The sequence below is a fragment of the Oncorhynchus nerka genome, linkage group LG1 (genome assembly GCF_034236695.1).
Source record: "Oncorhynchus nerka isolate Pitt River linkage group LG1, Oner_Uvic_2.0, whole genome shotgun sequence".
In the NCBI taxonomy this organism is placed as follows: domain Eukaryota; kingdom Metazoa; phylum Chordata; class Actinopteri; order Salmoniformes; family Salmonidae; genus Oncorhynchus; species Oncorhynchus nerka.
In genome coordinates, this window is record NC_088396.1 from 19,926,040 (window position 1) to 19,941,434 (window position 15,395).

The 15,395-nt window shown below is 48.8% G+C and overlaps 1 protein-coding gene across 1 annotated transcript; it reads left to right on the top strand.

Moving 5' to 3' along the window:
- Window positions 1–264: 264 nt before the first annotated feature.
- slc35a5 (solute carrier family 35 member A5) lies at window positions 265–15,384 on the top strand. Its single transcript, XM_029638480.2, is given in 11 exon segments — window positions 265–353; window positions 1,554–1,728; window positions 1,811–1,909; window positions 2,036–2,169; window positions 2,251–2,318; window positions 3,320–3,508; window positions 3,699–3,856; window positions 3,859–3,904; window positions 4,051–4,178; window positions 4,566–4,834; window positions 14,026–15,384. Coding segments are annotated over 10 exon segments (1,299 nt in total). The 5' UTR covers window positions 265–353; window positions 1,554–1,589; the 3' UTR covers window positions 14,095–15,384.
- The last annotated feature ends 11 nt before the right edge of the window (window positions 15,385–15,395 follow it).

Genomic DNA, 15,395 nt, shown 5'->3' on the forward strand with positions numbered 1-15,395 from the left:
TCGGTTTTGCGTATTTAACTTTTGGTTTTGTACACCAGCGTTAAACAACTGAAAATACAATATTTTTGGTTACGGAAAATATATTTCACATCGGTTTGGATTATACAATGATTCTCTACACTATACTTGCTTGTTTTGTCACATAAACTAAAAAATAGGTGAACTATTAAAATTTTTTGCAGCCAGGACATGGCGAGTGATTTCTGAATCGCGCATCTTCTAAGTACGTTAAAACATGACGTCGCCAATCCCCGTTTCATACCCATTGCGCTTGCGCGCGTCCAAGGCTACCAGGAAGCAAACCCGAAGCAGTTTGACTGTCTACAATGTGTAGACAGAAAGCTGTAGAAAATGTACGATTTCTAGTAGCTAAGTACAAACTCTTGCTTTTGGTTGAATTTTAACAGCAGGATTTCGTAGCCTACTCTTCATAGAGAAACGTTAGTTTTTGTGGACATTTTCGAGGGAGTGACACAGTGGCAGTGCTGTGTGCGTTGTTTACATTCTTGAGACACCACCAAGCAATCAAGCAGCTGGAGGAAGCTAGCTAGCTAACTAACTAACGTATCTAGTTGATTTCTATTGTGGTTACAGTTTATGTGAATCAAAATACAGCTTGATAAATGTATGACTTGTATGTATGACTAGGCTAGCTAACTATCCCTTTTAGTTTGTGATAGGCGTTTGATGACCTGCCCATGCACCTGCATTAGCCAGTATAGTACTGCCTGCATTTAACATGTCCTAAAGTACAGTACGCCTATTGCCATTACATATTGCCATTGCATATTGCCATTACATATTGCCATTGCATTTGGCTATATGCAAACATGCCATGCACACATTAGTCTTCATATACAACTATACAACATATAATGAAAATGTAGCATGACCTCTATTCATAATTTAAAATAGCCACAATGTGACCTTTTGTTCATTTGTTTGTTTTTGGTAAACATTACTTCAGCAACCATTTCAGCTAATGTAATAATAACTGCAGTTGAACTGTGTAACTATACTCTGGAAGAAAACCCTCTGTGTGTGTCTCTTGTGTTTGGCCCTGTCTGGCTCTCACATGCTTCTAATCAGCTTGACAAACATGAAGATTCTGCGAAGAGGTGATAACCGTGGCTACTTTAAGGACACAACTAGTTACTGTATATAGCCTAGGTCATGTCCTGTGGCTTTTAGAGAGGAGCAGAATAGTTAGACCTGTTTGGGATGTTGTGTTAGTAGAGGGAGAGTGGAAGTGGAAGGAGTTAAATGTTGCTACTATCTGGGCCTAATTGTACTGCTGTAGTCAACTGTATGGAGAGTGATGTGAAACTAGCAGGGTTCGAGTAGGGTGGATTAGGCTGTGAACAGTTTCTCTCAGAACTGGGGTGTGTGCTGCGGACACTGAAGGCTTAGCTTACTGTTGTTGTCTTTGATTTCTCTGTTCTTACTGTTTTTTTCCCTTCTTATTTTCCCTCCTCTGAGTGCTCTGCCTACATGTCGGCTCTTGGCCTGCATTCATATACCAGCTCACAGTGGTTTTGTTGTGTGTGTTTCAGTGAGCCAGGAGCCCTGCGTGTGTGTGAGCCCACATCATGGCGTGCTGCCGGCTGTGCTCCAGACTGTGTTCCAGGCTGTGCTCCCGCTCCTCCGCGTACACTCTGGCCCTGGGCTTGGGCTTCGTCACCCTGGGCACCTCTCGCATCCTGCTGCTCAAGTTCTCTGCCAACACACGTTAGTACTACATTATCATTCATGGACTTCAGTTTGAATCGATGGTCTTATGTAACTGTTTTTTCTCTTCTTTGACCTATAGAGAACAAGTATGATTTCCTCCCTGCGTCTGTCAACCTGCTGGCAGAGGGGCTCAAGCTGCTCTTCTGTCTTGGCATGTCTCTGAGAGTCATGGTCAGAGGTAAGAGATGGGCACTGAGGGAGAGGGCGCCATCTTGTCCAATGTCATAATTCAGAATGTTTAGAGTTGTTGTTGTCGAGCAACAATGTAACTGAGAGAAGGGACATTAAAGTGTATGTATTCCAGACGGCCGTTCATGTCGAGAGCTGGGCTGCTCCTCGGGCTCTGCCTTCCTGAGTTTCATGAAGTGGTCCGTCCCCGCCTTCCTTTACTTTCTGGATAACCTCATCATCTTCTACGTCATGACCTACCTACAGCCTGTGAGTTTAATAATAACACACTGCAGTGTTTTAAATGCTAATGTTAAAGCCTCGGTTGTCTCTGATTCCTTTCCCCCACAGGCCATGGCAGTGTTGTTCTCCAATGTTGTTATCCTGACCACAGCTATCCTGTTCAGAGTTGTGCTGAAGTAAGTCACAGTTTTGTTCTGGACATAGTGTTCTGTACTGGACCTATATGTTTGTTTACATAGCTGATAGTGGCACTCGAGGTAAAAGTTTCCCCCTAACTACTGATCTAGGATCAGCTTACCCTGACACAACCCTAACCAATGCATATGTTTTTAGCTCAATATCAAATCATTTCTTGGGTAACAATTAAGTACCTTACTGTGATTGTTTTCTATTAAAATGGTCAAAAAGAAACAAAAATAGCTTCTTAGCAAGGAGCAATTTAACTAGGACTGTCTGGGAGTGGTGAGGGGAAACCTAGCTGTTATTGGCAGAGAGGTTTGGTACTCTTTGTTATTGGTCTATTAACTAATTTACCACCTGGTGTTGTCACTAGACAGCTCAAAACTACATCCCACCACAACTGGCTGAAATTTCAGGCGCTTTTCAAACAGATCTTAGTGGCGCCCCCGAGTGGTGCAGTGGTCTAAGGCACTGCATCTCAGCGCTAAAGGCATCACTACAGACCCTGTTTCGATTCCAGGCTCACAACTAGCCGTTATTGGGAGTCCCATAGGGCGGCGCACAATTGGCCCAGTGTCGTCCGGGTTAAGGTTTGGACGGGGTAGGCCGTCATTGTAAATAAGAATTCGTTTTTAACTGACTTGACTAGTTAATTAAAAAAATTACACTTAAAGGGCATTATCGTCATTTTCACAGTATTACAGGAAAATCATGTTTTTGACTGCACTGGTCCTTTTTAAAGCTGGAATCTGTACTTTGTGAAACTGACACCACCGTTTGCGATATTACAACAACAAAAGTTATTTCAAACAACATTTATTTTTTAATTTTTTACCACAATACTGGATGCACCTCTCTTCCGTTTCATTAACAAAAACAATAACAGCTTTAACCATTATTGAGGTAAAATCATAAACTGATTTCAGATCAGCATTTAGGGTCAGCCTACGTCGAAGGGCTCATCTCTGACCGCTGCTATTCCCCTCCTCTCCCCTAGGAGACGCCTGTCCTGGGTGCAGTGGGCCTCCCTGGTCATCCTCTTCCTGTCCATTGTCTCCTTGACGACAGGATCGGGAGGCAGCCAACGGGCCATAGCGATGCCGGGCCTCCACCCCAGCCCCCTCTCCCTACCCACCAACAGCTGCCTGCTCTACACACAGCTAGAGGAGCAACGAAGGAACAACAGGTTGTTAGAGCGATGGATGGGAGGGAAGGAGGAAGGGAGGCAGTCAATGTGGAATTCAGCACTCCTCTGTACAGTGTCTGTATTAGGACATCTTCACACATCCTGCATGACACCACAAGTTTCCTTTCCCTGTCAATAAGTCAGTCTAAGTAAGTGTTCCTGCTGTCTCCCCTCCCTCCCCCCCTCCCAGTAACTCCAGCACATGGAGCTCAGTGCTGCCGGGACAGGCTGAGGTGTGGCGGGGGAGGCTGATGGGGACCCTGCGCTCTCTGGGCATGGGTCACATCCTCCTGGTGCTCCAGTGTTTTATCTCCTCCATGGCCAACATCTACAACGAGAAGATCCTCAAGGAGGAGACCAGCTCCAAGAGAGTATCTTCATCCAGAACAGCAAACTGTAAGAACTCATGTGAACGTTGGCACACACACACACATGCATGAATGCAGACATATGACGCACATATTCACACAGCTTTCAAACATCCCAATAACCACCGAACTACACACAAACATCTGTCTAAAAATCTGTGTATGTGGTTGCAGGTACATGTTTGGCATGCTGTTCAACGGTCTGACTCTGGGTCTAGGGGGCGAGGCGAGGGGTTTAACCGTCCGTTGTGGCCTCCTTTATGGTCACAACGTCTACTCACTGGGACTGGTGCTGGTCACTGGTAGGACACACGTACACACTGGTGCTACTGTTGTTGAATTAACCCCATACAATGTAAAGGACTGGTTCATTCATTAGCATGAATAGGTACAGTATGTACTGTGCATATGGTATATGCATTATTATTGATTCACTATTCATTACTAATATATTGATCCGTTATTCCTGACAGCTAAGGTCTGTCGGTGGCATTCATCCTAAGGCTGATTTATTAGGAATGCATTATTATCAATATAAACATTATTATTAATACATTACGAAATGTATCAGTAGCTTCCCTGGGCCTGTCAGTGGCTTTCATCCTGAGGTTGATTATTATAAATGCATTATTATTGATCCATCATTATCAGTATGTACATTATTAATATATCAAATGTTTTATCCCAAGCTGCCCTGGGCCTGTCGGTGGCGTTCATCCTGAAGTTCAGAGACAACATGTTCCACGTGCTGACAGGCCAGATCACTACAGTCCTGGTCACGGCCCTGTCCCTCTTCCTCTTTGACTTCCACCCCTCGCTGGATTTCTTCCTGCAGGCGCCCGTGGTGCTGCTCGCCATCTTTGTCTACAACGCCAGCCGGCCCAAAGACCCTGAGTACGCCCTGCAGCGCGAGAAGCTGCGCGTCATTAACGGAGAGGTGCTGCAGAGGTCGCGAGGGGTGAGGACCCCTTTTTTCCCTTCATCAATCTACACACACTACCCCATAATGACAAAGCAAAAACAGGTTTTTAGACATATTTGCAAATGTATTAAAAACACTGATATGGTATTTACATAAGAATTCAGACCATATAATCAGTACTTTGTTGAAGCACCTTTGGCAGCAATTACAGCCTCAAGGCTGAATTTAGGAAGATGAAGAGTCTTGGTGGTTTCAAACTTCTTCCATTTAAGAATGATGGAGGCCACTGTGTTCTTGGGGACAATCAATGCTGCAGACATTTTTTTGGTACCCTTCCCCAGATCTGTGCCTCGACACAATCCTGTCTCAAAGCTCTACGGACAATTCCTTCAACCTCATGGCTTTTTTTCCCCTGACATGCACTGTCAACTGTGGAACCACATAGACAGGTTTGTGCCTTTCCAAAACATAACCAATCAATTGAATTTACCACAGATGGACTCCAATCAAGTTGTTGAAACATCTCAAGGATGATCAATGGAAACGGGATGCACTTGAGCTCAATCTTGAGGGTATAAATACTTATGTGAATAAGGAATTTCAAAAAAACTTTTTGCTTTGTCATTATGGGGTTTTGTGTGTAGATTGATGAGAATAAACCTGTAACCTATCAAAATGGGGAACAAGTCATGGGGTACTGAATACTGAATACTTTCCTAATGCACTCATTCAAGGGTTTGTCTTTATTTCGACTGTTTTCTACATTATAGAAATAGTGAAGAAATCAAAACTATGAAATAACACATACAGTGGGGCAAAAAAGTATTTAGTCAGCCACCAATTGTGCAAGTTCTCCCACTTAAAAAGATGAGGGGCCTGTAATTTTCATCATAGGTACACTTCAACTATGACAGACAAAATGAGAAGAAAAAAATCCAGAAAATCACATTGTAGGATTTTTTAATGAATTTATTTGCAAATTATGGTGGAAAATAAGTCTACAAACAAGCAAGATTTCTGGCTCTCACAGATCTGTAACTTCTTCTTTAAGAGGCTCCTCTGTCCTCCACTCGTTACCTGTATTAATGGCACCTGTTTGAACTTGTTATCAGTATAAAAGACACCTGTCCACAATCTCAAACAGTCACACTCCAAACTCCACAATGGCCAGACCTGCACCAGGCTGGGAAGACTGAATCCGCAATAGGTAAGCAGCTTGGTTTGAAGAAATCAACTGTGGGAGCAATTATTAGGAAATGGAAGACATACAAGACCACTGATAAATCTCCCTCGATCTGGGGCTCCACGCAAGATCTCACCCCGTGGGGTCAAAATGATCACAAGAACGGTGAGCAAAAATCCCAGAACCACACGGGGGGACCTAGTGAATGACCTGCAGAGATCTGGGACCAAAGTAACAAAGCCTACCATCAGTAACACACTACGCCACCAGGGACTCAAATCCTGCAGTGCCAGACGTGTCCCCCTGCTTAAGCCAGTATATGTCCAGGCCCGTCTGAAGTTTGCTAGAGAACATTTGGATGAATGAATGAATGGGGCCATGTATCGTGAGATTTTGAGTGAAAACCTCCTTCCATCAGCAAGGGCATTGAAAATGAAACTTTGCTGGGTCTTTCAGCATGACAATGATCCCAAACACACCGCCCGGGCAACGAAGGAGTGGCTTTGTAAGAAGCATTTCAAGGTCCTGGAGTGGCCTAGCCAGTCTCCAGATCTCAACCCCATAGAAAATCTTTGGAGGGAGTTGAAAGTCCGTGTTGCCCAGCAACAGCCCCAAAACATCACTGCTCTAGAGGAGATCTGCATGGAGGAATGGGCCAAAATACCAGCAACAGTGTGTGAAAACCTTGAAGACTTACAGAAAACGTTTGACCTCTGTCATTGCCAACAAAGGGTATAAAACAAAGTATTGAGAAACTTTTGTTATTGACCAAATACTTATTTTCCACCATAATTTGCAAATAAATTCATTAAAAACCCTACAATGTGATTTTCTGGATTTTTTTTCTCATTTTGTCTGTCATAGTTGAAGTGTACCTATGATGACAATTACAGGCCTCTCTCATCTTTTTAAGTGGGAGAACTTGCACAATTGGTGGCTGACTAAATACTTTTTTGCCCCACTGTATGGATCATGTAGTAAACAAAGTGGTAAATAAATCAAAATATATTTTATATTTGAGATTCTTCAAATAGGCACCCTTTGCCTTTATGACATCTTTGCACACTCTTGGCATTCTCTCAACCAGCTTCACCTCCCTGGAATGCTTTTCCAACCGTCTTGGAGTTCCCACATTTGCTGAGCACCTGTTGGCTGCTTTTCCTTCACTCTGCAGTCTGACTCATCCCAAACCATCTCAATTTGGTTGAAGTCGGGGGATTGTGGAGGCCAGGTCATCTGATGCAGCACTCCATCACTCTCCTTATTGGTAAAATAGCCCTTACACAGCCTGGAGGTGTGTTTGGTCATTGTCCTGTTGAAAAACAAATTATAGTCCCACGAAGCGCAAATAAGATGGGATGGCGTATCGCTGCAGAATGCTGTGGTAGCCATGCTGGTTAAGTGTGCCTTTATTCTTAAATATATCACTGACAGTGTCACCAGCAAAGCACCTCCTCCATGCTTTATGGTGGGAAATACACATGCGGAGATAATCCGTTCACCCACACCGAGTCTCACAAAGACATGGCTTTTGGACAAATTTCCACCAGTCTAATGTTTATTGCTCGCGTTTCTTGGCCCAGGCAAGTCTCTTCTTCTTATTGGTGTCCTTTTAGTAGTGGTGTCCTTGCAGCAATTTGACCATGAAGGCCTGATTTACACAGTCTCCTCTGAACAGTTAATGTTGAGATGTGTCTGATACTTGAGCTCTGTGAAACATTTATTTGGGCTGCAATTTCTGAGGCTGGTAACTAGGGCTGTCTTCTGTATACCCCCTCTACCTTGTCACAACACAACTGATTGACTCAAATGCATTAAGAAGGAAAGAAATTCCACAAATGAACTTTTAACAAGGCACACCTGTTATTTGAAATGCATTTCAGGTGACTACCTCATGAAGCTGTTTGAGAGAATGCCAAGAGTACGCAAAGCTGTCATCAAGGCAAAGGGTGGCTACTTTGAAGAATCTCAAATATATTTTTATTTCTTTAACACTTTTTTGCTTACTACATGATTCCACATGGGTTAATTCATAGTTTTGATGTCTTCACTATTGTTCTACAATGTAGAAAATAGTAAAAATAAAGAAAAACCCATGAATGGGTAGGTGTTCTACAACTTTTGACCGTTAGTGTGTGGACAGACAGACAGACAGACAGACAGACAGAAAACCCAAACAAACACAACCCACTCTCACCCATATACAGTGTGACACAGGCAAACACCCATGCACACTGAGGGCAACCATGATTCTCATTTGTGTGTAATAAGGATTTAGACTGTGGGGAAACCAATGTGATTCTGTGTAATGAATAGAGTTTAGATTCCCACCACAGCCTTAGCCCTGGGTAACTGCATTACAGTAGGTACATAGATGTATTCAATTAGGTTGGTTAGAGTATGATGATAAGTAGGAGGGTGTCGGTCTATAGAGGCTCTGTGTGGAAGTTGCCTGTAGACATAAATCTAGGATCAGCAAACCTTCCTTAAATCCTTAGTGTGGAAATAGCTATTAGGTAAACGCAGTCAGAAATGTGAAAAGATAGTGACATTACATAGACTGTGTTGTGAGAATCCCCCATAAGAGGGGAAGCACACCAGAGCAACGGACGGTTAGGGTACTTAAAAACAGTGTGTGGCCGTCCTATCGCCTCTGACCGCAGAACACCGCCTCTGGCTGCAGAACACCGCCTCTGGCCGCAGAACACCGCCTCTGGCTGCAGAACACCGCCTCTGGCCGCAGAACACCGCCTCTGGCCGTAGAACACCGCCTCTGACCGTAGAACACCGCCTCTGGCTGCAGAACACCGCCTCTGAGCGCAGAACACCGCCTCTGGCCGTAGAACACCGCCTCTGGCCGCAGAACACCGCCTCTGGCCGCAGAACACCGCCTCTGGCCGCAGAACACCGCCTCTGACCGCATAACACCGCCTCTGGCCGCAGAACACCGCCTCTGGCCGCAGAACACCGCCTCTGGCCGCAGAACACCGCCTCTGGCCGCAGAACACCGCCTCTGGCCGCAGAACACCGCCTCTGACCGCAGAACACAGCCTCTGACCGCAGAACACTGCCTCTGGCTGTAGAACCTCCTCTGACCACAGAACACCGCCTCTGGCTGTAGAACCTCCTCTGACTGCAGAACACCGCCTCTGACCGCAGAACACCGCCTCTGACCGCAGAACACCGCCTCTGACCGCAGAGCACCGCCTCTGACCGCAGAACACCGCCTCTGACCGCAGAACACCGCCTCTGACCGCAGAACACCTCCTCTGGCCGCAGAACACCGCCTCTGGCCGTAGAACCTCCTCTGACCGCAAGAACACCACCTCTGACCGCAGAACACCGCCTCTGACCGCAGAACACCGCCTCTGGCCGTAGAACCTCCTCTGACCGCAGAACCTCCTCTGACCGCAAGAACACCGCCTCTGACCGCAGAACACCGCCTCTGACCGCAGAACACCCCCTCTGACCGCAGAACACCGCCTCTGACCGCAGAACATCGCCTCTGACCGCAGAACACCGCCTCTGACCGCAGAACACCGCCACTGACCGCAGAACACCGCCTCTGGCCGTAGAACCTCCTCTGACCGCAGAACACCGCCTCTGGCCGTAGAACCTCCTCTGACCGCAGAACACCGCCTCTGACCGCAGAACACCGCCTCTGACCGCAGAACACCCCCTCTGGCCGTAGAACCTCCTCTGACCGCAGAACACCGCCTCTGACCGCAGAACACCGCCTCTGACCGCAGAACACCGCCTCTGACCGCAGAACACCGCCTCTGACCGCAGAACACCGCCTCTGACCGCAGAACACCTCTTCTGACCGCAGAACACCTCCTCTGACCGCAGAACACCGCCTCTGGCCGCAGAACACCGCCTCTGACCGCAGAACACCGCCTCTGACCGCAGAACACCGCCTCTGACCGCAGAACACGTCCTCTGACCGCAGAACCGCAGAACACCGCCTCTGACCGACAGAACACCTCCTCTGACCGCAGAACACCTCCTCTGACCGCAGAACACCGCAGAACACCGCCTCTGACCGCAGAACACCTCCTCTGACCGCAGAACACCTCCTCTGACCGCAGAACACCTCCTCTGACCGCAGAACACCGCCTCTGGCCGCAGAACACCTCCTCTGGCCGTAGAACCTCCTCTGACCGCAGAACACCGCCTCTGACCGCAGAACACCGCCTCTGACCGCAGAACCTCCTCTGACCGCAGAACACCTCCTCTGGCCGCAGAACACCGCCTCTGGCCGTAGAACCTCCTCTGACTGCAGAACACCGCCTCTGACCGCAGAACACCGCCTCTGGCCGTAGAACCTCCTCTGACCGCAGAACACCTCCTCTGACCGCAGAACACCGCCTCTGACCGCAGAACACCGCCTCTCACCGCAGAACACCGCCTCTCACCGCCTCTGGCCGTAGAACCTCCTCTGACCGCAGAACCTCCTCTGACCGCAAGAACACCGCCTCTGACCGCAGAACACCGCCTCTGACCGCAGAACACCGCCTCTGACCGCAGAACACCGCCTCTGACCGCAGAACACCGCCTCTGGCCGTAGAACCTCCTCTGACCGCAGAACACCGCCTCTGGCCGTAGAACCTCCTCTGACCGCAGAACACCGCCTCTGACCGCAGAACACCGCCTCTGGCCGTAGAACACCTCCTCTGGCCGCAGAACACCGCCTCTGGCCGCAGAACACCGCCTCTGACCGCAGAACACCGCCTCTGACCGCAGAACACCTCCTCTGACCGCAGAACACCTCCTCTGACCGCAGAACACCTCCTCTGACCGCAGAACACCGCCTCTGACCGCAGAACACCTCCTCTGACCGCAGAACACCGCCTCTGACCGCAGAACACCGCCTCTGGCCGCAGAACCTCCTCTGACCGCAGAACACCGCCTCTGACCGCAGAACACCTCTTCTGACCGCAGAACACCTCTTCTGACCGCAGAACACCTCCTCTGGCCGCAGAACACCGCCTCTGCCTCTCTGGCCGCCTCTGAGAACACCGCCTCTGACCGCAGAACACCTCCTCTGACCGCAGAACACCTCCTCTGACCGCAGAACACCTCCTCTGACCGCAGAACACCGCCTCTGACCGCAGAACACCGCCTCTGGCCGCAGAACCTCCTCTGACCGCAGAACACCTCCTCTGACCGCAGAACACCTCCTCTGACCGCAGAACACCTCCTCTGACCGCAGAACACCGCCTCTGACCGCAGAACACCTCCTCTGGCCGCAGAACACCGCCTCTGGCCGTAGAACCTCCTCTGACCGCAGAACACCGCCTCTGACCGCAGAACACCTCTGACTGCAGAACACCGCCTCTGACCGCAGAACACCGCCTCTGGCCGTAGAACCTCCTCTGACCGCAGAACACCTCCTCTGACCGCAGAACACCGCCTCTGACCGCCTCTCACCGCCTCTCACCGCCTCTCACCGCCTCTGGCCGTAGAACCTCCTCTGACCGCAGAACCTCCTCTGACCGCAAGAACACCGCCTCTGACCGCAGAACACCGCCTCTGACCGCAGAACACCGCCTCTGACCGCAGAACACCGCCTCTGACCGCACCTGACCGCAGAACACCGCCTCTGACCGCAGAACACCGCCTCTGACCGCAGAACACCGCCTCTGACCGCAGAACACCGCCTCTGGCCGTAGAACCTCCTCTGACCGCAGAACACCGCCTCTGGCCGCAGAACACCGCCTCTGACCGTAGAACCTCCTCTGACCGCAGAACACCGCCTCTGACCGCAGAACACCGCCTCTGGCCGTAGAACACCGCCTCTGACCGCAGAACACCGCCTCTGACCGCAGAACACCTCTTCTGACCGCAGAACACCTCTTCTGACCGCAGAACACCTCCTCTGGCCGCAGAACACCGCCTCTGGCCGCAGAACACCGCCTCTGACCGCAGAACACCGCCTCTGACCGCAGAACACCTCCTCTGACCGCAGAACACCGCCTCTGACCGCAGACCGCAGAACACCGCCTCTGACCGCAGAACACCTCCTCTGACCGCAGAACACCGCCTCTGACCGCACCGACCGAGAACACCGCCTCTGGCCGCAGAACCTCCTCTGACCGCAGAACACCGCCTCTGACCGCAGAACACCGCCTCTGGCCGCAGAACGCAGAACACCGCCTCTGACCGCAGAACACCGCCTCTGACCGCAGAACACCGCCTCTGACCGCAGAACACCGCCTCTGGCCGCAGAACACTCTGGCCGCAGAACACCGCCTCTGACCGCAGAACACCGCCTCTGACCGCAGAACACCGCCTCTGACCGCAGAACACCGCCTCTGGCTCGCGCACCTCCTCTGAGCACCTCCTCTGACCGCAGAGCACCGCCTCTGACCGCAGAGCACCTCCTCTGACCGCAGAACACCTCCTCTGACCGCAGAACACCTCCTCTGACCGCAGAACACCTCCTCTGACCGCAGACCACCTCCTCTGACCGCAGAACACCGCCTCTGACCGCAGAACACCGCCTCTGGCCGTAGAACCTCCTCTGACCGCAGAACACCTCCTCTGACCGCAGAACACCGCCTCTGACCGCAGAACACCGCCTCTGACCGCAGAACACCGCCTCTGGCCGCAGAACACCGCCTCTGACCGCAGAACACCGTCTCTGACCGCAGAACACCTCCTCCTCCTCTGACCGCAGAACACCGCCTCTGACCGCAGAACACCGCCTCTGGCCGTAGAACCTCCTCTGACCGCAGAACACCGCCTCTGACCGCAGAACCTCCTCTGACCGCAGAACACCGCCTCTGACCGCAGAACACCGCCTCTGGCCGCAGAACACCGCCTCTGGCCGTAGAACCTCCTCTGACCGCAGAACACCGCCTCTGACCGCAGAACACCGCCTCTGACCGCAGAACACCGCCTCTGGCCGCAGAGCACCTCCTCTGACCGCAGAACACCTCCTCTGACCGCAGAACACCTCCTCTGACCGCAGAACACCTCCTCTGACCGCAGAACACCTCCTCTGACCGCAGAACACCTCCTCTGACCGCAGAACACCGCCTCTGACCGCAGAACACCGCCTCTGGCCGCAGAACACCGCCTCTGGCCGTAGAACCTCCTCTGACCGCAGAACACCTCCTCTGACCGCAGAACACCGCCTCTGACCGCAGAACACCGCCTCTGACCGCAGAACACCGCCTCTGGCCGCAGAACACCGCCTCTGACCGCAGAACACCGCCTCTGACCGCAGAACACCTCCTCTGACCGCAGAACACCTCCTCTGACCGCAGAACACCTCCTCTGACCGCAGAACACCGCCTCTGACCGCAGAACACCGCCTCTGGCCGTAGAACACCGCCTCTGACCGCAGAACACCGCCTCTGACCGTCATTTCCTGTGGATTCTATTAAGGATGGGCACAGTTAATCGACAATCAGGATATCTGAACATACGTTAGCATTCCATTACTTGAGTGAGTGTTTATTTACATTATTTATTTATTGTAGCCCTATTTTGACAGTGAAAAGGCTTAAATTAGATTATCCTTGTTACCTACAAGGATACAGCATGACATTTTAAATACTTAAAATAAACTTTTGAATATTGTTTTTATAACTGTGCGTTGCCACTTTTCGCCACTTCAAATAGCAATTACTGGCGAGCCCCTAAGAGTTTCCAGAAGACCTGACACAGATCAATGCAAAACACTCACCAGAACCTTTTTATAAGACAATCAGTTCTATCGTCTCTTTTACTTTGCTTTGAACCCAAAACTACGGAGAAAAACAGCCTTCTGTTGTTTTACCTCTGCATTTGCGTCATTCTAATTGATTAAGAGAGTCATAATTATCTGGATATTCCCCAAAATATCCTGATATTATTTGAATAGTGAAATAATATCAAATGCCCTTCCCTAGATTCTACATGGTTTTTAATCGCCTTTGTTCATCGACACCCAGCAGGTAAATGCTAACACACCACATCCACCCACTGCTTTCAGACGTTCGTCTTTCTGGTGTTATTCCTCTCTCATCTCCACCATGCTTCCTTTGTGTTTGTGTAGGATGGGGAGGAGCTGGAGAGGCTGACCAAGCCAAACACAGACAGTGAATCAGAGGAGGAGTCTGTCTAGCCTCCCATTATGACTTCACAATGGCTCAACCCTGTGATGTCATCAGTATGCCTGACTCTGTGACATCACAATGGACAAACTGTCAGTCCTGAATTATGACTTTGCTATAACCTGGCCTGTGACATCATCAGTCTGTGACATCAGAATGGACATGCTATGTATTATGACATCAGAGCGGCTTGGCCTGTGGTTTTGTTGGCCTACTGTGATTGTCATAATTTATTGTACATCATAGATGTGATAAAGAGGTCAATGGAACTCGACACAAACATGGAAATGCCATGGAAATGCATGGGGGAAAAGATCCTGAGTCTCTTCATTTCCCCCCAGCAAAATGATCCTACATTTAAGCTATTGTTTATGTGTGTATTCCACACTACGGTATGTTGAGTATAATGCGTGTATGGATGTCAACCCCAATACATGTTCATGTCAAACACCAATCAACTGCATTGCAGTTAAAAACGACTTTGACTACCATGACCGATTTCTATATGCTAGCTATGCTACCAGCTTATACGAAAAGGAGTTAGCATTTAGCAGTCACTTCTTCTAAGCCTGAAAATAAACAACTTTTAAATGTTATTCTGCGAAAACTGGCAAATATATCAAAATCCAATTTTAGTAGCCACATTGTGGGCCTTGTTCACAAATATTCACTTTGTTAGATCAGACTTGAATGTGCGCCAATCCGGCATCCTTCTTTCCCCCAAGGTCTGCGTTCCAATGACCTCTTTACCGCATCTATTCAGAAATGTGCTTGTTTGTGTATGAAATATGATATACAAATAATATTGTAATGGAAGAAATGCTAAATATACAATTTTGTATATGTTGTATTTAAAATAATGCTATTGCTGTTATTGACACAGTGGCAAGGGTTACAGCTGTCAGATGTTGATATCTGCCAGTATGATCTTATTATGTCTTTGTTTTTATTATACATTTGTTTGCATTATGTTGGTGGCTATTAAGAAATCTACTCAAGGCTGTTGGATGTTTGGGAGCTAAATGAGTTTTTCTAATGGCCAACTACTCAGTTTGTCTTAACGTTATTAAGTACTCACAAAGACCATACAGTACTAGCACACTGTGCCATATAATTTACACTTCTATCATGTATTCAAAAAAGCTTTATGTTATGCATAACATAAAATTATTGTTATGCTGTATGCATTTAAGGCAATTTACACCTGGTTCTTTTATTACTATTCATGACAGTGCATAATTACAATTTCTCAAACAGTCAACAGGTTATCAAATGAATATTAAAAACTACTGCCAAAAATACCATATTTTGT